This window comes from Aspergillus puulaauensis, chromosome 2, assembly GCF_016861865.1.
Source record: "Aspergillus puulaauensis MK2 DNA, chromosome 2, nearly complete sequence".
NCBI classification, from domain to species: domain Eukaryota; kingdom Fungi; phylum Ascomycota; class Eurotiomycetes; order Eurotiales; family Aspergillaceae; genus Aspergillus; species Aspergillus puulaauensis.
In genome coordinates, this window is record NC_054858.1 from 3,532,149 (window position 1) to 3,555,471 (window position 23,323).

At 51.5% G+C, this 23,323-nt stretch overlaps 9 protein-coding genes across 9 annotated transcripts; 4 read left to right on the forward strand and 5 right to left on the reverse strand.

Annotated features, from left to right (window-relative positions):
• Positions 1-389: 389 nt before the first annotated feature.
• Positions 390-4,617, forward strand: APUU_21448S (uncharacterized protein; the record flags this gene model as incomplete). Its single annotated transcript, XM_041700201.1, has 2 exons — positions 390-4,060; positions 4,110-4,617. The coding sequence occupies 2 exons, from the start codon at positions 390-392 to the stop codon at positions 4,615-4,617; spliced, it is 4,179 nt and encodes a 1,392-aa protein (XP_041553210.1).
• Positions 4,618-5,104: 487 nt separating this feature from the next.
• ARO8_1 (3-deoxy-7-phosphoheptulonate synthase class II) lies at positions 5,105-6,818 on the forward strand (the record flags this gene model as incomplete). Its single annotated transcript, XM_041700202.1, has 6 exons — positions 5,105-5,132; positions 5,190-5,299; positions 5,377-5,440; positions 5,493-5,585; positions 5,638-5,689; positions 5,741-6,818. The coding sequence occupies 6 exons, from the start codon at positions 5,105-5,107 to the stop codon at positions 6,816-6,818; spliced, it is 1,425 nt and encodes a 474-aa protein (XP_041553211.1).
• Positions 6,819-6,984: 166 nt separating this feature from the next.
• Positions 6,985-8,354, reverse strand: APUU_21450A (uncharacterized protein; the record flags this gene model as incomplete). Its single annotated transcript, XM_041700203.1, has 5 exons — positions 6,985-7,385; positions 7,452-7,926; positions 7,985-8,089; positions 8,138-8,203; positions 8,271-8,354. The coding sequence occupies 5 exons, from the start codon at positions 8,352-8,354 to the stop codon at positions 6,985-6,987; spliced, it is 1,131 nt and encodes a 376-aa protein (XP_041553212.1).
• A 1,433-nt stretch (positions 8,355-9,787) lies between these two features.
• On the reverse strand, positions 9,788-11,356 carry APUU_21451A (uncharacterized protein; the record flags this gene model as incomplete). Its single annotated transcript, XM_041700204.1, has 5 exons — positions 9,788-10,512; positions 10,568-10,579; positions 10,630-11,120; positions 11,190-11,216; positions 11,286-11,356. 5 exons carry the CDS (start codon positions 11,354-11,356, stop codon positions 9,788-9,790), a joined length of 1,326 nt encoding a protein of 441 aa, XP_041553213.1.
• An 859-nt stretch (positions 11,357-12,215) lies between these two features.
• On the reverse strand, positions 12,216-14,219 carry APUU_21452A (putative GPI anchored cell wall protein; the record flags this gene model as incomplete). The annotated part of the gene is made up of 3 exons (XM_041700205.1): positions 12,216-12,243; positions 12,303-13,917; positions 13,976-14,219. The coding sequence occupies 3 exons, from the start codon at positions 14,217-14,219 to the stop codon at positions 12,216-12,218; spliced, it is 1,887 nt and encodes a 628-aa protein (XP_041553214.1).
• Positions 14,220-16,347: 2,128 nt separating this feature from the next.
• Positions 16,348-18,159, reverse strand: APUU_21453A (prefoldin-like protein; the record flags this gene model as incomplete). Its single annotated transcript, XM_041700206.1, has 1 exon — positions 16,348-18,159. The coding sequence occupies one exon, from the start codon at positions 18,157-18,159 to the stop codon at positions 16,348-16,350; it is 1,812 nt and encodes a 603-aa protein (XP_041553215.1).
• A 300-nt stretch (positions 18,160-18,459) lies between these two features.
• On the forward strand, positions 18,460-19,657 carry TFB3 (TFIIH/NER complex subunit TFB3; the record flags this gene model as incomplete). Its single annotated transcript, XM_041700208.1, has 3 exons — positions 18,460-18,505; positions 18,564-18,804; positions 18,859-19,657. 3 exons carry the CDS (start codon positions 18,460-18,462, stop codon positions 19,655-19,657), a joined length of 1,086 nt encoding a protein of 361 aa, XP_041553216.1.
• Positions 19,658-19,936: 279 nt separating this feature from the next.
• APUU_21455A (uncharacterized protein) lies at positions 19,937-20,800 on the reverse strand (the record flags this gene model as incomplete). Its single annotated transcript, XM_041700209.1, has 1 exon — positions 19,937-20,800. One exon carries the CDS (start codon positions 20,798-20,800, stop codon positions 19,937-19,939), a length of 864 nt encoding a protein of 287 aa, XP_041553217.1.
• A 336-nt stretch (positions 20,801-21,136) lies between these two features.
• NOG2 (putative GTPase NOG2) lies at positions 21,137-23,242 on the forward strand (the record flags this gene model as incomplete). Its single annotated transcript, XM_041700210.1, has 3 exons — positions 21,137-21,234; positions 21,286-22,033; positions 22,415-23,242. The coding sequence occupies 3 exons, from the start codon at positions 21,137-21,139 to the stop codon at positions 23,240-23,242; spliced, it is 1,674 nt and encodes a 557-aa protein (XP_041553218.1).
• Between the last annotated feature and the right edge of the window lie 81 nt (positions 23,243-23,323).

Here is a 23,323-nt window from a genome sequence, read left to right on the forward strand (position 1 = left end):
GCACGTGAGTTCCTAAACCAGCCACCCGCGACAAACACACCGCATGCAGTGACCGAGCTCCGACCGGCCCGATGATTCTTGCTGCAAGTTAACGACAGCAGACGACACACAGTCATACTAATATTTTCGCTAAATCGCGACGGCCGTTGAACGCCTCCTTCATATACTAATAATCTCCGGGATTACGTACGACCAGAACGTATTCCGGTATTCGGCGTCCTGTTCTCTTTCGACGCACCGACACGCGCCGGACCCGCCCCACGATGAGCAATTGGAGCTTCAATCATCAACAATAACGACACCAGCAATTGACGCCACACGTTGGAACTTTATCTTGGTTTCCTTGCATATATCAACAACATAAGATCGCGTTTCACTTAAACCCCACCATGGCCCGAGCTGCGGTCATCCCTCAATCGCCGCCAAAGCGCGCTACGCGTGGCAGAGCTAAGGGGTCAACAACCACAAAGACGACAGGAAAGCAAAGCGCGAAAACGACAAAAGCTGTTGAAACGAGGAAGCGGAATGCGCGAATAGCGGTGTCACATACGAATTCAGAGTCTGAGGAGGAAACGGATGATGAGATTGGGGTTATTGATAGTAAGAGCAGGGGGAAGACAGCGGAAAAGGGGAAGTCTACCGGGTCTACCAAGTCGGGGAGAGGGAGGAAGGCAGTGGCTGCTGCTGATAGTGAGAGTGAGAATGAGAATGATGACGACGAACTTGCTCAGTCTAGTGCGCCGAAGAAAAGACCTGGACGGCCGAAGACTAAGGCCGCGGCGACGGCGAAGGAGGAAGAGACTACCACCACTACTACAAAGCCGGCATCTAGAGGGAGGGGACGGCCGAAGGGTACGTCTGTGAAGGTGACTGGTGATGAAGATGTCCTGCGTGCAAATACGCGGAGGAATGAGCGTGTCCAGGACAGCGACGATTTATCGTCCTCGCAACAAGGACCGACAGAGATATTCATAGCGACAGGCTCAGCTATGCTGCGGGGTCCCGCAAAGAAGAAGAAAGTCACATTTCAGGAGATGTCGGACTCGGACGAGGGCGAATCGAGTGAAGTGCCTGCTCCCACCACTACGCGGCGCAGGAGAGGGACAATTGTCGCGAAGGATGTCGAGGGTATGGGTGCGAAGCCTGTTCGTAAAGCCCCCACGCCATCAGCCAGGGGTCGTAAGCCTGGGCCAGCCAAGAAGGGCGGTGCTAAGCCTCTGTCCCCGAAGAAGGCCACACAGTTAGCTAAGGCATACGCGAGCTCCGACGGCGAGGATGACGAATTGAATGGCGAGAAAGACGCTATCAAGCTTGTGGTTCATTCACCGGAGAAGCGTGGATCGGGTATTACTGGACTAGGATCTCCCGTGAGAAGGATCAACTTTACTCCAAACAAGGCCTCCAAAACATTTGATGAGAATGGTGAACCCACCGTTCCTTCTAGGAAGTCGTTTGACTTTAACGACTCGCAATTCATGTCCAGTCCAGCGCGCCGGCCACCTCCGTCGCCGTTCCACTTCACATTGAAGGAGACGCCGAAGCGAGCAGGATTGACTTTCAACGACAACACAAAGCTGGCTAGACCAGAATCCACTCCAACGCAAAATTCCCCTCTTAGGACCTCCCCAAAGAAGGCGAAGCTGGGGACACCGGTTCCAGGGAGGTTGTTTGGACATAATGGGGACGGATTCTCCCAGCCAAACCTCACTCCGGCACAGAATTCGCCTTTGAAAACGTCTCCTAAGAAGGGAATATTCGGTGCCTCGTTTTCATCCCAGAAGCCATCGCATCAGGCCTCGACCTCGACGCCTTTCAAGTCTAGCATGCTTCTAAGCCCAGCAAAGAAAGTTAGCACTCCATTCAAAAGCTCATTGCCACCTGTACCATCTTCGTTGGCCAAAGAATCACGAGTACAGGCAGACGCGGAGACTGACGACGAAACTGTTTCGATGTATGATGAGTCGCCATCCAGGGAACAAAACTTTGAGGGGGGAACTGTCTTCGATGCTTACCAAGATGAGCATGGTACAAGGCTAACACCTGACGGGACTCCGGTTACTCGACGAATTGGGCATTCAGGAAAAGGAACTCCGGGCCAGTCCGACGTTTTTGCGGGGCTCGACAAGGAGACAGATGAAGAAGATTCTGAAGATGAGCTCGCTCCACTCGAAGCTCACGATCCTGCTGAAGATGCGGAACATACGGACCAGCAAATGAAGGACTTGATTGAAGAGGTTGAAGCGGAATTTGAAGAAACCGATACGCAGGCGCCATTTGACTACGATCAGGATGAAGAAGAGAGCACAACCCCACAAGATACGTACAAGGCGAGATCTCAATCAGATGGAGTCCAGGAGGATTTCGGCGAAGACGAAAGCGCAGATCCCCAAGAAGACGACTCCGACATGGAAGTCCCTGAAGAGCCTACCCCATCAGCCCACAGACGCAGTTTTGTCAATGGGCTTGAGGATGTCTTTACTGAGAGCTCTCCTCTTCGCGACATCCCAACGGATAATGTCACCCATGATATGGATGACCAAGATAACTACTCTATGTCTGATGATGAAGCTCCAGTTAACGTTGATCAATCTGCACGCACTGCGGAAGAACACGACGAACCGACACTTGTTGGTCAGACTACCTCGTCTCCCTCGAATCATCCGATGAGTGCCGACCCAATCCAACCCTACGAAATCGAAGAAGTCGAGCATACTCCGTTTATGAACTTCCTTTTAACTCACTGGGCGCCAACTCTGCCACTTGTTGATGAACTCCACTCTACATCAATATCTGTCCAATATACAGAACGTAGATCACCGCGCTCCAACACACCGGAGGACAGCCAAAATGACGTGCCGAATACCCCCTCCGTCTCCAGCACCCCGGAGAGCCAAGAGGAGGAGCACCAGGACAAATCACTTCCCAACAAGGGCCCACGCTTTACTTTACTTGCCGAACAATTCAGTCAGTGGAAAGCGAGCAGCCCTGCCAAGCCCGCGACAAGCCGTCCACGCCGCAGAGGTGTTTTCTCACTTGGAAGACCTAGTGACGTTTCGCGTACTACGCCTCGAGCTCCTAAGACTGATATCTTCGCAAACGCACCCTCCTTCTCAGCCAAGCTCCGTTCTCAACCAGCACCCCATACATCCCCGGTGGTCGATGCTCATGAAGAACATGATATTCATGAAGACGAGGAGGATCCGGTTGAGGATGAGGTTGTTGAATCGAAGACTGAGCATGGTACAAGGAGTCCCATGGCAGAGATAATGGATGATGAAGCCCCAGAGGCTCCCGAGCTCTTTTCAGATATCCCTCACGATGAAGCGGAGGAACAACAACCCAAATCTGCGGACTACCCAACTCTGCAACCATCGGTAGAAGAGGAAAAAGAGAATGATGAGATATCATTCGTTCCTGCCACGCCCGCCAAAAACCCGTCTCTCCCACCACAAACATTCCACACCATGTCAAAAGTGCCCTTGAAGCCTGAGGGCGAGATATCTCCTTTGAAAATACTCCGAAAACGTGGACGCTCTCTTTCGATAACTTCCCCAGTCCGATCCTCCCCCAGACTTCGGAATTTCTTGCCTCCACCAAAAGCGCACCGTGTATCAGAGTCCCCTCCACGGAAATCGCCCAGGATTCAGGAGGAGTCTGTGCAGAGATCCCGGTCAAGGGAACCTTCAATCGAACCACAACAAACACATCGCGCCCGAACGCCTTCCCGAACAGCTAGCCCGTCCAAAACACCTCGCAAGCAAGTGCCGGATTACGAGCTTTGCCTACATGGCGCTGTTGTTTTTGTTGACGTCCACACTACCGAGGGCGAGGACGCTAGCGGCATTTTCATCGAGCTCCTCCAGCAGATGGGTGCTAAGTGCATTAGGAATTGGTCATGGAATCCCCGCATGAGCCTGTCCCCGGAGGAGGGTACGCCCTCATTGAATGGGAAGGTTGGTATCACCCACGTCGTCTTCAAAGACGGCGGTGTTCGAACCTTGGAAAAGGTGAGGCAAGCGTCAGGACTGGTCAAGTGCGTGGGTGTTGGTTGGGTTCTCGAGTATGTGCCCCCTTTTGTTCCTATTAGTGGCTTAACTAACTTGAAGCAGTTGTGAGCGAGAAAACAAATGGCTCGACGAAGCGCTTTATTCTGTCGACAGCTCGATCATTCCCCGCGGTGGCGCAAAGCGACGCAAGAGTATGGAACCTCGGGCTCTAAGCAACATCAACGGAACACTTATCAAGTCGGGCATGGCTGGGTCATCAAGCCGCAGGCCTTCTGCGGCCTTCGGAAATGGTGCTAGGAGTACCACACCGGAAGAGCCTGGTCACACAGGGGGAGACAATAAATTCTGGCAGACACCACGAACTCCTAGTGCTGCTTCACTCGGATTCAATTTGGACAGCATCGGCATGTCTCCTGCAACGCCATTCTTCCTGTCTCAGCGGTCAAAGCTTGTCCAGCAGACCTGCCCTCCAAAACAAACACAGCAGGGACTCTTTTCTAGAAATAAAGCGGAGGAGGGACCATCACGTGAATTGAAGACCAAACTGGAAGCTGCGCGACGAAAGAGTCTTGCTTTCAAGCCTACTGTTGGAAGCCCTCTCGTGGAGTAATTGGCGTTGGGATGTTGTTGGTTTCTTCGTTTTTTCTTTCTGCATTGGGCGGCTGTTCACGGATATTTTCATATCATACCCCTTTTGCCGGCGTGGTTATGGATTTGTTTTGATAGTATGCTTATTTGGGAATACCCTATTTGATATCTACAGAGTACTTGTGCATTAAATAGACTTGTCTATCTGCTACTTGGTGACTCATGGATCTGTATAAAGTCCCGCGGCCACGTGACCAGTCTCGGGCCGCAAATAACCGCACGTAACTGTGGCTTCCTGCATGAATCACAGGAGTTCTTCGATCTTATAATTAGTTTTTATTTTTGCTTGCATGGCTGCTCTGGTGGCATTGACCTCGTTAAACCCGTTGCCTTTTTGACCGCCATCTGAGTCAAAATCATCAACACTCAGAAAAGCCGGATATCAAGCCATATCTCTTCCTACACTTCCCCAATTGCTCGGCTGCGATCGATCAAAATTCACAGTAATCATGAGCGCCGAACCCTGGACCCCAAAGTGTATGATTGTCATATCTTACTTTTGGGGATATACCCGCTGATGATATTCCACCACAGCCTGGACAGCAAAGCCCATCAAACAGGATGTTGTCTATGACGACGTAGAGGGCGTTCAATCAGCGCTCCAGAAACTAGAGAAGCTTCCCCCGCTTGTTACTACTCATGAGGTGCGTATTTGTTTCTCCGGTGGTGTTTGTTATTTTCGCACAGATGGAGAGGTTTGTTTTTGCTAATCGGTGTGCAGATTGCCAGCCTGAAGAAGAGTTTGAAAAATGTCGCTCTCGGCAAGGCTTTTGTTCTCCAAGGAGGTATAGGCTTCTCGATCGATATTGTAGAATATTTTGCTAACATATAATATAGGGGACTGTGCGGAGCTATTTGATTATTGTAACCAGGATATGATCGAGGCGAAGGTCAAGCTTCTCCTCCAGATGAGTCTTGTTTTGATTTGGGGTATGTCTTCTCATCTGTCAGTTATTGAAAACCATTGACTAATTACTTGCAGGAGCAAATATGCCTGTCGTGCGTATCGCACGCATTGCAGGGCAATTCGCCAAGTGATCCTCATCCACCTTGCCAGAAATTAAATCAATGGCTAACGGATCTAGGCCCCGGTCAAGCCCTATGGAAGTTATCAATGGCGTTGAAATGCGTTCTTTTCGTGGAGACAACATCAACGGCTTCGATGCCACGCCTGAGTCCCGGCGTCCAGACCCGTCGCGCCTGGTATCTGCCTACTTCCACTCCGCGGCGACTCTCAACTACCTCCGCGCCTCGCTCTCTTCAGGCCTAGCAGACCTACACTCCCCTCTCGACTGGGGTCTTGGGCACGTCATTACACCGGCAATCAAAGAAAAGTACGAGCGCATCGTCACTAGAGTCAAGGATGCCCTCCGCTTCATGCAAACCGTCGGAATCGACACCGACCGTGGCGTCGAAACAGTCGACGTCTACACCAGCCACGAGGGCCTCCTCCTCGAATACGAAACAAGCCTTACCCGACTCCTCAGAGACCCCACGCCACCACCCCCAAGTTTCCAACCCACCGCAGCCGCTGCCTCACAACCACCAAAAAGCTTCTACGCCACATCCTCGCACTTCCTCTGGATCGGCGATCGCACACGCCAACTCACTGGCGCCCATGTCGAGTTCTTCCGCGGCATCACCAACCCAATCGGCATTAAAATCGGACCGTCAATGGATCCCAAAGACTTGATCGCCCTTCTCAACACCGTCAACCCAGACCGCGAGATCGGCAAAGTAACGCTCATCTCTCGGTACGGGGCGCGGAACATCGCCGCCCATCTACCGGGTCATATTGCGGCCGTGAAATCCTCCGGCCATACACCCGTCTGGCAATGCGATCCTATGCATGGGAACACGCAGTCCACACCGACGGGCGTCAAGACGAGACACTTTGAGGATATCCTGTCGGAGCTGCGCCAGGCGCTAGAGATTCATCGCGCCAGTGGTAGTTTCCTGGGTGGCATGCATTTGGAACTTACTGGCGAGGCGGTTACCGAGTGTGTTGGTGGTGCTGGGGGGTTGACGGAGGAGGGGCTCGGAGAGAGGTACACGACGTTTTGTGATCCGAGATTGAATGAGAAGCAGGCGCTGGAATTGGCGTTTTTGGTTGCGGGCTTCTACAGGGAGATGGACGGGGGAGAAGAAGTTAATTCGATATAAATGTGGTCGGTAGCAACATAGTAGTAGAAGTAAAAGTTAGATAGTTTATATTTTCGGGATCTGCCTTGGTATTCATTGGTTAGTACTACTACATACATACCATTTCAATGATAGAAAAACTTTGACATCATCATTTAATATATAACTCGTAACTAGTAAATATCAGTCAGTACCTAGGCGTCGAACTAACATCAACCCTAACCCCTCCCCACTTCCCCCCTCCCAGCCCATATATCCCAGTACCACCCACATTCCCAGGCACAATCCTCTCCTGACTCTCCGGCCTCGCAAGCATAGAAGCCCTGTACTCATGAACACTAGTATGCACCTCGGAGATCTTCAAAATGCCATCCCCCCGCTTCCGTCTCCAGTTATTACCGAGCTCGTACACCGTTGCAGAGTGTGGATGGGATGCGGCCCAGCGGGCTCCAGTACGAGTCTGGCTTCGACTCAGACTGCCGCTGGAGGTGGATACGGGGAGAGATTGGTGGAGGGTTGGGAGCGAGCCGGTTAGGAGGCCGAGTGCTGATTCGACGATGGTGCATATTAGTGACGGGGCGGTTATGACTGCGGATGTGGTCAGTAAGGAAGTACGTATGTACTTAGGTAGATAGGTCTGTAGATGAGAGTTACATGGCATATCAGTAGTATTCTGGACATAAACCACGATCACGAAGCGCACGAGAGCAGCCGCACAAGCGACAAGGCCTAAACCGAACAGGAGCAGCACGAGGACGCGGTGTCGAGCTGGCATATCCAGTTTCCAGATAGTCGGTATTGGCAGGATTAGGAGGATGATGTCAAACACGAATAAGAGGACGCCCTGGTACATGTTTATGGCGAGCGTCTTTTCTGCTGAAAAACAGGCGCCGGAGTCTGGGATTGGTTCGATAGTTCGCGTCTTGTCCCAGAAGGCGCGGATTGGGTTGCATTGGAATACAAGGGCGAGAACTCCGGATATTATAAACAGGGCGAGGAATAATATGAGGGCCCGGCCGATGAGTTTGATGTGATGCTGCTGGGGGAAGATGCGCATTACTGAGGTTGTTAAGCTGAGTTTGACAATGGCGCTGACGATGAGGGTGCTGCAGAGGGCGGCATAGTAGATCTTTGGGATGTGAAGGTTTAGCTATGTGAGTAGATATCTGGACACACAAAGGTAGTACCTTCAACCAGACTACTGCACCGTCACTGGAGATGTCCTCGTGGTGGAGGCCCAGGCCGTAGTATGTAAAGGTGTATGCGAGGGCCGAGTAGCCATCAACCAGGAACTGAGCATGTTAGAAGATACCAGGAATATAACTAGAGATGGGTCATACCAATGCTAGAATTACTAGGTAATCGTCTATTTCCAATGTCTTTACGACCATCCATCGCGTGTACAGCTACGAGTCAGTTTAGTTAGCAGCAAGCGTCAAGATAGTTATCAACTTATCAAATGGAAGAACCAACCCTGAGATAGCAAACCAGGGTGCACAGAATGGCCATTGCCAGTGCAACTCCCCTAACAGCATCGACCATTCCAGCTGCACTCATGATGAGTCTTTTCAGCAAGCCGCTGAAGGACGTGAAGACGTTCAGAACAAGGTCAGGTCAGGTTAAGTTGTAGCAACGCTCGAACCCCGCTCAGGCACGGTTAAGGCTTAAGACTCCTGCGGGAGGTTAATCTAATCTGAAGACTTGAGCGCGGAGGATTAACTCAGTCTGACCTCTTAAACGAGCATCAACATGCAGCAAAAATTCCAGGATCCACCGTTGTTTCGACCAGGGTCTGTCGCACCATCACTCCTAGGCGAAGATAGTGGGACTCGGGTCACTTTCATCACCCAGTCATTTCTCCGCGATCAATGCACACGCGAATTTACAAGTCGTGCCGCAGGATCCTGTTGGTCGATGTTGAGAGATTGCGGACTGGCAGCGGGAGATGGTTCAACGGCCGTGAGGGGAACCCCGGGCGGCCTCAAGACGAAAGTAAGTCTTCAAGCAGTAGATCCTGCCTCGAAGAGCCTTTCCAGATATCGGAATCAGAATCGGAATTGCACAATGGGACCCCTGTATGGTGTTGCTCGCGAGTCGCTTGCAGGCACGCCTTGCTTGCGTTGGCCCTTGTCCAGCATGCGCAGGCCGAGCCAATTCTGTCGATTTTATTCCCTCATCGAGGACAAGAAACAATTGGCCTGTGACATTGACATTGGCTTTGTCGTTGTAAAAGTCTTCAATTTTATTATTTGGCGACAGCGCCCTCGTGAGAGGGTCGCCTTCATATGAAGAGCATAACACGCGGCCACGGTACCTTGGCCACTACATCTAGGCCTTCTATATTGATGTTTAGCCAAAAACGGGTCAGTCAACTGTTAGCTATCACTGGAGTCATCTTGAACCTACCGACCTCCTCTAAATATCCTTGTATTAACCTCACCTCGATTCCTACGCGCAACCGTTTCGGGCCACGATTGCTGCTGTCACCAATGAAAAATAAGATAAGAAATGGGTTTGAGGTGTTGCGAATATTTTGCCGTGAGCGCTTCTCCGCGCCATAGATTAGCAGTACTTCCATTGGTGGGGCTAACTTTGCTACTAATACGATTATATATATCCGTCATGGCATGCGTACAACAGAAATATTACTATTCCCTGAAGCAAGTACGATATCATAGCATAAATATATGGAATGCACGTATATTCAGCAGCAGCAACACCTGGCTAGCTGCTACATCAAGACAAAAAATATGCGGCATCGGTGTAGTAGTACAAAGGTGGTATCAACGCCATATCCAACTCAACATATATCCATTCAAATCCGAAGAAATTCATGGTATCGCAAAAGGCATGAAACGGGCTGATGCTGTCTACCAAGATCTAGCCCAAACAGATAGATAGCAGACATAGCCAAGAAGCAATCTAAATCGTTACTCGTAGCATTGAAGATGCAAATAATCCAAAAGTTGGCTTCATATATAAATGGGATATTAGGTTTCATGCGGTCGCGTTCCAGGGGGCGGGGGAGTTATTGCAACCCCAGGAGGCGGACTAATGGCCATCCCCGGATACAGAGCTCCCTGGGCCGGGCCTGGTCCTGGACTGGGGCTGCTCGTTGGCATCGTCTGAGATTGATATGCCATCGCAGGCTCATATGTGGGAAGAGCCGGGTTAGCAGCCCTGGTATAGCCCGGCCGCATTTCGAATCCGTTCGCGACATCTTCTTCGCTCGAGGATGACCAGGTGTCTTCGCGCGCTGGGCGAGAGTATACACTTGGAGCGTACGGGTTAAGCGGCGGGTATGTTTGGGGAGGCGGGGCGGATTCCGGGACCACAGATGGCGCGGGCTCGTGCATCCGATCGTCTTCAGGGTTCCGAAGCGCGGCGGTGCTATCCGTCGGACCGTACGCACCTGGATATACTGGCTCGGTGCCCCAAGACCGAATCGGGTGGGCTCTGCCCTTCTTCCAAGGTTCGGAGAGGGATGGGAAGTATTGCCGGTAGGAGATGGAGGCGCAGACTATACCTAGTAGCGATCCGGTGATCACGTCGAACGGGTGGTGTCGCGCGTCCATAATTCGAGATACGGCGATCAGGGTCGCGCCGAGGCAGGGAAACATGACCAAGAACATCTTCCAGACTTCGCCCTTGTTGTCCATGATATGCAACTTGCCGCCGATCCAAAGTGATAGATAGAAGAGACCCGCGAACGAAGCTAGAAGGTTAACAGGTTAGTATTGGCAGTTTCAACGGTCGCGGAGGTATCTTACAGCTACTATGTCCTGCGACAAGTTAGCATCAGCAAATCCCAAGTCCAGAACGTGAAACATACCTGAAGGCCATGACCGGAAGCCATCTTTCAGGATATGAGGATCCCCAGTGCATATACTATAATCCGACAGTCCATAGGGCACCCCGTCCGCGCTACCAGGCCTAGGCTGGCATCGAGCAATGACATCCGGCCTGGGCTTGCCGCAAGCAGTCTTCAGGGCTTGGGTAATGACAAAAGCCAGCGCCTGGGATAAGACAAGACCGAGAAACCCGCAGTTGAACTCCCACAGCCGATCCTTGAATCGGTATGGCCCTGTAAACTTCCTCTTCCCATTCGTTTTAATCGGTTTGCTATGCGAGAATAGCCCGTCAACGAACAGTGTGTAGAGAGCAATTATAACGAGCGGAGCTCCCCCCGAACAAGCGACGGCTGCAAAAATCGATATCCGTTCGGGGTCGGCGTATGGATACTGAAGGGAGATATTGTTTAATGAAAAGCGCTGGTGGTATGGCTCGAGGCTATCGACGATGTAGAAACCGACGACAAGGCCGCTGAGTCATTGTTAGCGATGTGTTGCGACAACATTGGGCCGGCCACTGGGCAGCACGGAGAAAACGAACACAAGGATGACATAGTCGATGATATATCTATAATAAAAATATGCATTAGCAAAATCGATGCAGCGAATATCGCAGGCGTCTTGCTGGTCTACTCACGAAATGATCACTCGCGGCCGCAGTCGGCGCTTCGAGAAGGGGAGTTTGGTGGGCAGACGGTCCATCACCATCTAGCGCTGCGCCGCTTCGTCAGAGGCTGGACGCTACCTGATAGTTAATCGAGCGAGGAGTCGGTCAATGCGAGCAAATCGTACACGGTCGGACTGTACAAGAGCGCTTCCGGAAACCATGCACGTGGAGAGGACAGCGAGAGATCTAGGGACGTTTAATGAAGAGCGGAGGATTATGAACTCAGGAGAGCTGAGACGGGGGAAAACAAAGCATCTTGGCTGGAACTCCCAAGACCCAATCCAGTGAATCCACCACAGCGGGACTTGCCTATAAATATGCAATGGATTCTGTGACGAGGCAGCTCCGCCCAGTCGCGCCGAGACCGTCTCTCCCTGTCTCTCACTAGCAGCGATCGTCTGTAGGGGTCGGCTCAGCCACACTGGTCGCCCCGTCTACCTTCTTCTGGCTATTGAGCACTTGAGCTGTCGGGCTCTTCTGTCTTGGCTTGGTGAAAAGCCGCTTTGGAACAAAATGCGTGGTAAATCATGCTGCCTGGAATATTTAAGTTACAATACTTAGTGCTTAGGCAGACACGATTCAAGCAGATTATGAAAAGTCACTTTAAGAAATCAATCCAAATAACATGAGTAATATCTTTTTTTCTTTACTAGACATAACTCGTTGAAAATTTTATGAAAGCCAAAAATAATTTTATTTAAACAGTCAAAAGAAGGAATGTCATCCAAAGATTAAAGTGTTATACTAACTAATCTGGAACATATGAAAGTTAGGTATGTTGTACAACTCATTACGGCCATCATGGTCATCTTTTCGTTTCGCGCCTTCCATCAGCAATCCTGTCTGCCTTTCATACCCAGACAGAATCACCGATTAGATCTTGGATCACCTTTATCCAATCTAGCAGACGGTGATGTACAGACCAAGTCTATCTCCAAGTTAGCTACTGTTTCATCAAAAGTGTCATATAGGTGCGGGGGTACTCACGGCGAAGGGTTGTAGTCCTCGAAGAAGTCGAGGTCGGTGCTTCCAGTGTTCGACATCTCGAAGCCGACAGTCTGGCCAGCAGGGCACTCGGTGGTGCTGATGACATAGGAGTTGCCGGGGGAGATAGTGAATTCACCGTAGTTCTGGCCAATAGCCGGAGCCGTGTTGTAGGTGGTCTGCTGGGTGGCCGGCGAGGTCAGGGCTCCGAATTGAACCTTGCCGTCTCCGCTGAAGCTGTATGACGAAGTCTCGAGGTCTTCCTTCTTAGGGAAGAGGAAGACGAGGCTACAAGTCTTTCCAGCATCCGATTCGGGGATGTCGAAGTTGAAGATGGTTGACACAGACGAGGACACAGTTCCGTTGAAAGAGGTACCTGCGGCCTGGTCTGGAGAGGACGAGTCAACCGGGACGATCAGATGGGGGTACTCGTAGTTGCCCGAAAGGTCGGTAGGGCAGCTTCCGCTGGGCTGGGTGCCGGAGGGAGTCTGACCACCGCCAGCAGGTCCAGTAGGGGTTTCACCACCGCCAGCAGGGCCAGTAGGGGTTTCACCACCGCCAGCAGGGCCAGTAGGGGTTTGACCACCACCAGCAGGTCCAGTAGGGGTTTCACCACCGCCAGCAGGGCCAGTAGGGGTTTGACCGCCGCCAGCAGGTCCAGTAGGGGTTTCACCACCGCCAGCAGGGCCAGTAGGGGTTTGACCGCCGCCAGCAGGTCCAGTAGGGGTTTGACCGCCGCCAGCAGGTCCAGTAGGGGTTTCACCACCGCCAGCAGGGCCAGTAGGGGTTTGACCGCCGCCAGCAGGTCCAGTAGGGGTTTGACCGCCGCCAGCAGGTCCAGTAGGGGTTTCACCACCGCCAGCAGGGCCAGTAGGGGTTTCACCACCGCCAGCAGGTCCAGTAGGGGTTTCACCACCACCGCCAGGGGCGGTTGGGGTCTCGCCGCCGCCACCAGGAACACCGGGTTGGCAGCCAACTGTAACAGTAGTGTATACAGTTGCTGTGGCAGGGCAGCCCTCACAAGTGCCAGGCGTGCCGCTAGGGCCTACTCCACCACCACCACCAACACCGGGACCGCTAGGCGAGGTGGAGACAATGGGGACGGTAGCAGTAGAGCCAGGAACAGTAGTAGTGCCTTCGCCGGGACCTTGTCCACCACCTCCAGGAACACTAGGGGAAGGAGAGGTGCCGGGGACGGTAGCAGAGCCTTCGCCGGGACCTTGTCCACCACCTCCAGGAACACTAGGGGAAGGGGAGGCGATGGGGACGGAGCTTGAGCCTGGGCCTTGTCCACCACCTCCAGGAACACTAGGGGAGGGTGAGATCACTGGGACACTAGAGCTAGGTATGGGAGCGGAAGATGAGGGCTGGACCGGGGCAGAGCTAGAACCGGAACCGGCACCCGATCCCGCGCAAGAATCGGCGTTCAGTTGCACACTCACGCAGCCGGTGACGTCTCCGCTGTCGGGCGAGGTGTAGATGTTCAGGCCACCATTTTCACCAGTTTCACAGGCAACGAAGTTGGTTTGTCCGTTGTACTCGAGCTGGCCGTTTGTGTTGACAGAGAATCCTGGGGTAGGGTTCGCGCCCAGGTCACACTGGAACTGTGTTGTGGGGGCTATATGAAGCAAACCATTAGCAATCTATCCAACAATGTGTTTAGATCATTGACGTACGAGTCAAAATGCAGCCACGTCCGCTGCCATCAGTGATGGAGCCATCTGAATCGATGCAGAACTGGCCTTGGGGAGTGTCGCCGCCGATGCGGTTCTGTCCATCACCAAGCTGACCGACTTGGCCAGAGGTCTCGCCGGATGCTGAGATGTGGAAGCAGCAGCTGGTGTCACGGGGAACAAGTGCGTGGGCACCAGCAGCAAAAGCTGCAACGGTAGCGAAGTTCCTCATGTTGACGATAGGCATGTCAAACTGCTGAAGCGAGTGTAGAGGGAAGTGTTAGATTTGACTTTTGTCCATTACTGCTGGAGGGGAGTCGAATTTATAACTTCGGGTGGGTTCTCCAGGTAAGTTACAATATGGTATGTAATCATCAGCTTTCACCAAGCTGTGAACCTTGGAAAGACGGCTCAAGGTTGGCCCAATGATGACAGCATGGACAAGACTGTGATCTGACCGAAAGTATCGGGCCTGGAACATGGTGAATGATGATGGGCCAGACGTCATGGCTGCGGTGGAGTTAAGATTTTGATTTAGAACAACTTCGGGATGCATCTCCCTGGCACTAGGCGGCCAGTAAAACCGACACAAGTAATCAGTCAACAGTGGGCCATCGGGGAAGGTGCTAGGCCGGGCTTGACCCTGCCTTGGACAAGAATTTTCCGATACATGGTTCAGTGAATTTCGGCGAGCCTGGGAGGCAAATTAAGGCTTCACCCACGGAAGCAAGTGGTCCTGATGGTGTTAACAAGCCCACCACCGGACCATAGCTGGCCGGTTCTGCTCATGCCACTGGGCAAGTGAAAGGCTTTGTCCTGGTGTGCCTGTTGCCCACCTTGCGAGGTTTCATGGGAAAAAACCCCGCAATCTTGCATTAATCTAGGTGCTCCCTGTATAGATGACAAGTTCACTATCTTGCAGGGAAATGATGCCCATGAACTGCAATTCCAGATCCAGATGGCTAAATGCCTTGCATCATTTTCGCGCATCGTAGAAGGCTTCCACCGTCCACGACATCATGTGTGGAGCGACAAGAATTCCTGAATAGCCTGGACCCGATCTGTCAGCCCATAATTTCGCTCGATCGAGGACAGGTCAAGTCAGTAGTAACGTAGTGACTGTGCGTTTGTTGGGTCAACACTGAGTGAGGGAAGTGGAAGAGTGGAAGTTGATGGAGAGAGCAGAGTGGAGCAGCGACCAGGGACGAGCGATGATGGGCTGGTCGGAAGGGGAAAACTGGCTCGCCCGAGGGATCCGGTGGACCAGAGCATTGCATTGCACCCAACGGCATTGCTTATTCTGACACTTTCACTCCATCTTAGTCGGCTCTCGCATGGCCAGCGTCAGACTGGATACGTACTCTTGTTCTTCCAGGCAACTCTCCTCGGTGATCCTATCCACATCTTCAACGTCATTGTTGACAACAAGCGAGGTGGAGGCCCAGGCAAATTGATTTTGGAGACGAGGTCAAGCAGGCTCTTCCGGCCCTGACGCAAGGTAATAAGACTAACCATTGCCAGAGCCCCGTTGATGTGGTGACGAGGAACAATGGTGCCTGGATAAATATAGAAACAGCCACGCTCCGCAGGATGCCGTAAACAAGCTTCTCTTGAGTGTCTACCACTGCATAAACCTCAATCTCGGAATGGGCGGCTGTGCTAGGCTTTGAAAGAGTTCAGTTCTATCAAAATTAACCCAGCTCCTCAATTGATAGTCGCTAGTTGAAACGCTAAAAGCATTGCCATTGGATGGTGATCACTGGGTTTAGCCGGTGACAAGCCGCGCGCTATTTTAGCATCGATAGTATTTATTTACTACGTACCATGATTACCATCAGGCCAAACTCGTGATGTGGGCATTGCCCTATCGATTTATGACGACCATTCAATGGATGAACCCACTGCTACGGTGTACTACAATACGGAGGAGCGGGTTAGCAGCAAGCAAGGCCGACGTAATTTTTCTATTTCGGGAACAGTCGGGCCAAGGCCAGACAATCCATTGTCCGCCGAAAGCACTTCCAAAGACTGGATATAGTACTAATACTCTTCCTGGAAACGATTGACGACCTTGTCCTATTTATGTTAAGTAACTATGATGTAGAGGGTGAAACGTAACCGAATTTCTATCTATTTCTAACCGTAAGTACTCTATGCGAGCACAATACCGTCAAAAAGGAAATCAGTCAGAGAGCCCTTGTCGTTCATCTTGGAATTCATACAGATGAACATACCAATAGAATAATGGTATGCTCATTGTGACAAGTGCAGAATTCCTATCGTCTACTAAATGGTCTGCATTCAATGTTGGATTTATCATAATGAACAAATATTGTCGGGTATCGAGTCTAAAATTCTTGTTATATACCTCGCAACTAGCTCATCCGGGCGGCCCGGAATTTGCTGATTCGCGTGGGGGCTTCTTGAGTTTCGACGGGTACCATTTCTGGCTCTTCGTCTTCAAGGGAGCCGCCGTTTTGTTTGACCATTTTGTTCTTCATTCTGTGGAATTCGGTGGCAATCTCCTTGCGGTGTAGCTCTTCGTCTAGCTCATCGGGCTCTGGGGCTGCAGCGGTTCCTTCAGAGATGTCACGCTCCATGAGCGTATCTGCAAGGATCTTCCCTTTATTTTTAGTAGAACCCGGTGACTTTTCCGTGACATCTGATATGGGTTGGGAGAAAGGCTTTAGCTCCACAGGTTTGGCAGGAAATAACGGCATTGATGGAGTCGGTGCGAGCGGTGCAGTTTTACGCTGAGAAGAGGACTTAGTGCGTGAACCACCAACAGAGGACGCGTCCGGATTTGAATCGCCGATGGCTCCTGCCATACCGCGTGCGGTCTTAAAACGGGAGGTCTTCTTTGGAACGGGTGCATCGGCCGCGCCTTTCTCAATAGGCTGCGTACGTTCGACAATGGAGTCTGACAAAACAGGGACGTCGCTCTCTCGAGTTGCAACCTTCCTTGTTTCTGGAGCCGGGGGTTGGGGAGCTGGAGCAATATCAAGATCATCCGCAAAGGCAACCTTCTTCTTCGGCTTCGCCTTTGGGCCTGGTTCACTGTTCGAGTCCGGGGTTTTCTCAATTTTGACCTTGCATGCCTCTTCCAGGTCGTCTTTCACATCTACAGGGAGTGAAGTAGTGTCTTTTCCGACGTTCCACATTCCCCGAGCATTCAATTTCGCTTCTAAATCACGCATCTGCTGGTGGTAGTTTTCGTCCAATACAGGTCGGATAGTACGTCCGTGTTCGTCCTCCTCCTCTTCCTCTTCTTCATCGTCAAATGTGTATGAATCGTACCCATCATCGACGGAGATGTCATCTGCATCTTCATCCAACTCAAGCTCGGCGACAACCGCGCCGACTTCGTCAAGACCATATTGCAACATTTCCCGGCGGAGTTTGGTATCCTCCGGAGACTCGTCAATATCCACAACTGGAATTTCGGTCTTGGGTCCTGTTGGATCATTCGCACCGCCAGATGCCTGCACCGTCGAGGTGCCGTTGTTATCAGATGACGCGGGCTCCAGTCCGGTCATCGGCTGCGCGTACTGCTTATGTTCTTCAGCTTTTACAGGATGATCCTCCAACGTAGGCTCTGACGATGACGAGTCGCCAGGTGCGGAGTCATATGGCTTCGGAGTGTCCGGTATGTCTTGAACGCCGGCCTTCTTTAAGATATCCAAAAGATCAGACGCCTGATTCCCCGGTGTTGTAGTTTTGCTTGAGATAATTTCCCCATCTTCGTCAAGCTCCTCGATAATCTCTTTCATCGGAAAATCAGCCGTTGACTCAGGGTGTTGCTGTTCGACAGTATCTAAAGCTCGCAGCCGATTTTCAGCAACTCGTAGTCTTTTTTCCATTGATGCAACATTATCCCTCACGTAGTCGATTCGTCTCGAAATAAGGTCCACGACTTGTGTCTTTGTCCGCTTGAGCCCTTGTTTCTCGCCGATGATCACCCGAAATTCATCTTCGGTGACGAGCCTCCCGCCAGAATTACGACTGACTCGTAAAAGATCGTTTGTTGTAGCATCATCTTCTAAGTCGACAATATCTTCCTTTAGGCCTTCGTACTCCGCTTCCCATTCCCTCCAGTGGTAAAGAGACTGCTGCAGCTGTAGGACGTTGCTTTCGAGTTCGAGGCGCTGGCGTTCGAGGCCTTCGATGTTATCTTCCGGAACCCCCATCTCCAGACGGACAGGGAAACAGGTTCGCGACCCAAGGGTCAAAAAAATAAGACTTGTAACTGAGTTGGATGTAAAAGTGAGTCAGTCGTGAGGGGCCTGCAACTTTTCCAGGCGGCAAAAACTAAAGAAATTCCGCCGCGCGGAACAAAGGGTGGCGCATGTGATTGGCCCGCAAGATTGCCTGGTAGTTAGGTAACGGCCCAGCAGCTTCGAGAACCTTGAACATTGCGACTTACCCTCCAACCGACATCTCGCAAAGCATCTCACCGTTACTCGTCCCAGAGTAGCGGTACTATTACCATGCCCCCTTCTCGCGAGGCTTTGGTTAACCGCGGGGATGAAGACGGTAAGTTCACACCCTCAGACTACGAATCCAGAGCCCAGGCTGACCACGCTCTTTATAGAGGTCTGCCCCGTCTGCAAATCCTCGCGGTACTTGAACCCGGACATGCGATTCCTTATCAACCCAGAATGCTACCACAAAATGTGCGAATCTTGCGTGGACAGGATATTCTCTTCAGGGCCCGCGAACTGCCCCGTAGCGGGGTGTCACAAGACACTGAGAAAGAACCGATTTCGCAAGCAGACATTCGAGGATATAAACGTTGAGAGGGAGGTGGATATACGGCGCAGAGTTATGACAGTGTGAGTTTAAACTCCCCGCGTTCTCTCAGAATACAGAAAACTAACTATCTGTAGCCTCAACCGCCGAGAAGAAGAGTTCGATTCCAAGCTAGACTGGGATAACTTCTTGGAGCAGCGGGAGGAAATCATATTCAATCTTGTCAACAAAATCGATGTCGCGAAAACCGAATCCGACCTGCAGAGCTATGCGTCGGAGAACATGCGCTCCATTCGTGCGAACCAAGCCCTCGAAGCGAAGGAAGTCACCTCTTTCCAGGAACGCCAAAGCCAAGAGCAAGAGCTGGCACGTCTACGGCGGCAAGCTGCTAAGGAAGAGTACGAAAACGAGCGAAAGGAGTTGTTGGCTGGTCGAGAGGAAGTTCTCAGCCGCCTTGCGAGTGGGCGAGGGGCAGACGCTGCTTCAATCGCGCGAGAGGGCCAGAAGGTCTTGCTCAAGAAATCTTCAGCTCGACGCAGCGAAGAGGAAAGAATCAGACAGAAACAGGCTGCACTGCGTGGGACAGATTCCAAAAAGCCTGGCGCCACTGGTGCTGCGACAAGCGAAGAAGGTGGTTCGGGCTTGATTAAGGGTCTCAAGAAGATCAAAACTCCAGAGCCGGAGAGGCCCTACGATCCTTTTGGCGGGATGGTTCCCAACCAGCGAGACTATTATACCCTACGCGACTATTATCCGTCCCCCCATCTTGATTCTATTCGACAAGATACTCGAGTGCTTGCAGGGGGCTACAACCTTCAGGAATACTATTCACGAACCATGCTCGAGGCTGTTGCAGGCTTAGGATGTTTCATCGATGAAGAAATTTCGCAGCGAGAGGCGAACTCCTTTAATGCGATGAAACCTGTCGGTACATAGGGGGCTGCTTTAGCTGCTGGCTCCGAGTCGAGCAGCAAGTGATTCGTATCGTATGAGCAAGCACACCTCAAAAAGGAAGCAATTGCTTCTACGTTTTTTGTTTATTGCATAGCGGCGGCGCCCTGTCCTTTGGTTATCTTCGCATAGGTGATTTGGACCATGGTAATAGTTATAGCAGAAATTGGTGTACATGGTGTATAGATAGGTGCAATCAAAATACAAATTCCGAGTTACATGGAAATAACAGTATTATACAAGTCTTCAATAGTCTCTTAAACCTCAGATCTTTCCACCCGTAATCTGCTCTCCCAACTTCTTGACTCTGCCTTGGATAACATCCCAGCGCTCGGACTCGCGTTTCGGGACATCGGGGCGAGTTCCTAAGTTTCGGGGGAATCCCAGGTTCCAAATATTTTCGCCATACTTATAATCGCTACGCCAAGCTTCATTCTCCCCTTCAGGGAAGACCTTTTCGAGCTCGGCGGCTAGCTGGGCCTCGGTGGTAATGAATTCGCGAGCATTCATATAAAGAGTGTGTAGCGAGTCCTGGCGCTCCAGCTCCTCCTGGTGTTTCTTGTTTTCCACTCGGAGCCGTGATTCGGCGAGCCGCTGTTCTCTTCCGGGATCGGGCAACACAGGGGTGCGCTTTGGTAGCATATCCTGTACAATGGAGGGCCGAGTGTAGCGCTCATCGTCTCGTTCATTCTGGCGGAGGACGCGCTCTCGTTGGATTTGTCGCTGGCGACTTCGCTCCTCCATTTTTTTATCCGTCCATTTCTTCCGCTTGTGCAGCTCCAGCAGACCCTCCTTTAGGTTCTGTCTTCTCATGTCGGCCATTTCCCGTTTCCGTTCTCTGTATTCGGCATGGGGCTCATCGGGATTGATCTTTTCTTGGTTGGTAGGGGGGGGTGCAGCGGCGGCAATGTACTGTTGGTTGGGCTTGTCCACTCGTCGACGGGGGAAGATTTCACGCGGTACCGGTAATGTACCTTTGACGCGGGGTTTTGAAGGGAGATCTGGTTGAACTGTCCTGGGGACTTCAATGAAGTTGGGTGATTCAGGTCCGACACGGAGACTTGAGGATGAGGAGAAACCACGGAGCTGCACGGTGGCAGTCCGGCCGCCGTTGCGGAAAAGCGACATTGCGGCGGTTGAATCCCGGAGATGTATATTCGATTGGGAGAGAAAAAGGTGCGATCAATGATTGAGGACTGGTATGAGCTCACAACCCGGCAAGTTGGGCTGTGGTGACTGCTGCTGAGCAACGCGGTTCAGTTGACGAGAGCCGGAAAAAGATCGAAGCGATTTTCTCGTTGTTGGTCCGTGCACGACTCCGCTTGGCGCCGTCGAAAAAAAAATAATTTCTCCTCACCTCTTCTTTCCTTCTCTTCTGCGCTCCGCCAACATTTTTGTTTTCACCCCCTACTTCTAGACCTCTCACTCCTTGATTTATTCAAGTTATTGGAGGACTCCATCACTATGGGTTCCGGGAAGAAGGAAGCCACGCGCCGAAACCGCCAGGGGAAGGTTGGCGATGGCATGGCCAATGTGAGGGTGAAGGGTGAAAATTTCTACAGGTAAGCTTCAGCCAATGTTATTACGATTGGTACAACAGCTGATTTGAGAAGAGATGCGAAGAAGGTCAAGAGGTTGAACATGCTTAAGGATGGTAAACCTCAACGTGACTCCGAGGGAAACATCACCCAGGCTGCCTCGTACCAATCTCGCGATGCCCCCGTCGCTCGGATAGAACCAAACCGTAAATGGTTCGGGAACACTCGAGTCATCTCGCAGGAAGCTTTGTCTTCGTTCCGTGAGGCCGTCGCCGAACGTGCTTCGGATCCGTATCAGGTTCTCCTCAAAACCAACAAGCTTCCAATGAGTTTGATCAAAGAAAACCAGACCGTCAATGGGCTGAAACAGCATGAGGCTAAGATGGCGATCGAAACGTCACCGTATAGCGACACATTCGGGCCCAAAGCTCAAAGAAAACGGGTCAAACTTGGTGTCTCGTCTCTCGAAGACTTGGCTGGCGAGACGATGAAGATGCAAGATAGCTACGTTGAAAAGACGGATCAAGGCCGCCACGAGGATGGCACTCCGATAGTTTCTGGCGATGATGTGGCGACAGACCTCCAGCTCGGCACGATGCCGACGTCTCGTGAAGCGGTCTTCCTGAAGGGACAGAGTAAGAGAATCTGGAACGAGCTGTACAAGGTCATCGATTCCTCAGATGTTGTCATCCATGTGATTGATGCTCGCGACCCTGAGGGAACACGCTGCAGAGGTATTGAGAAATACATCCGCGAGGAGGCGCCTCACAAGCACTTGATCTTTGTCCTCAACAAGTGTGATCTTGTACCTACCGGTGTAGCGGTAAGTCTTTTATCTCCTTTTATCTGCCTTTTGTCTTCAATTTTTCATTCCCCATCACCCATTGGCTCAAGCCATGCCATCGCTAAGTCAAGTCTACTTCCGTGACTTTGTTTCACGTTTTCTCTATGGAAGTATTGTCTGTTACAGCTTTGGCATATCGACGCTGGTTCGCGCCGAACTTCATTCTGAAGCTAGGCTGATTGGTTTTCGTTTTGAAAGCCGATCGTTAAGGACTAAGCAGTGTTCTGTTTTTGAGTTGAGTACTGCTTCGCTATTGGCGACTTCGTAGCAGCGCTCTTAGTAACATTTCACACATTACTACATTCGTTCTTTTTATTTTCCCACTTATTACGTGACGGTGTTGCTAACGTTATACACCAGGCCGCTTGGGTACGCCATCTATCGAAGGACTATCCCACTTTAGCTTTCCATGCTTCGATCAACAACTCGTTCGGCAAAGGATCTCTGATTCAACTCTTGAGGCAATTCTCATCGCTTCACTCCGACCGAAAGCAGATCTCGGTTGGTTTCATCGGCTACCCTAACTCAGGAAAGTCATCGATTATCAACACGCTACGTAAGAAAAAGGTGTGCACAGTTGCTCCTATCCCTGGAGAAACCAAGGTTTGGCAGTACATTACCTTGATGAAGAGAATCTACCTCATCGACTGTCCTGGTGTTGTTCCTCCAAGCCAGACGGATACTCCAGAAGATATCCTTCTCAGAGGTGTCGTGCGAGTGGAAAACGTCGAGAACCCCGAGCAGTATATTCCTGCTATTCTCAAGCGTGTCCAATCTAAGCATCTTGAACGCACTTACGGCCTCAAAGACCCGCACGATCCTGTTGAATTTCTCAGCATTCTTGCAAAGAAGGGTGGCAGACTTCTTCGTGGAGGCGAGCCCGATCTTGACGGCGTTGCCAAGATGGTTATCAACGATTTCCTCAGAGGAAAGATCCCTTGGTTTACCCCGCCTCCGTATACATCCGGTGAAGAGGGCGAGAAAATTGAGGGCCGTGAAGGCAGGCTTGGAGAGATGGGTCGAAAACGCAAGATCGACGAAGCCTCTGGCGATGACCAAAAGGCTTCGGGTGAAGCAACTTCCGGCGCTGAAGAAGAGTTCGAAGGGTTTGATGATGAAGACGAAGATAGCGATAATGACTCCATCGCAAATCTCGAAGTCAGTGACGAGGAAAGCGGGGAGGAGTGAACAGACTTGTAATCTCCTTACTCTCAACACTCCACAGCCTCCGCTAGCAGAGCAATTGCCATTCGCACCAGTCACACTTGC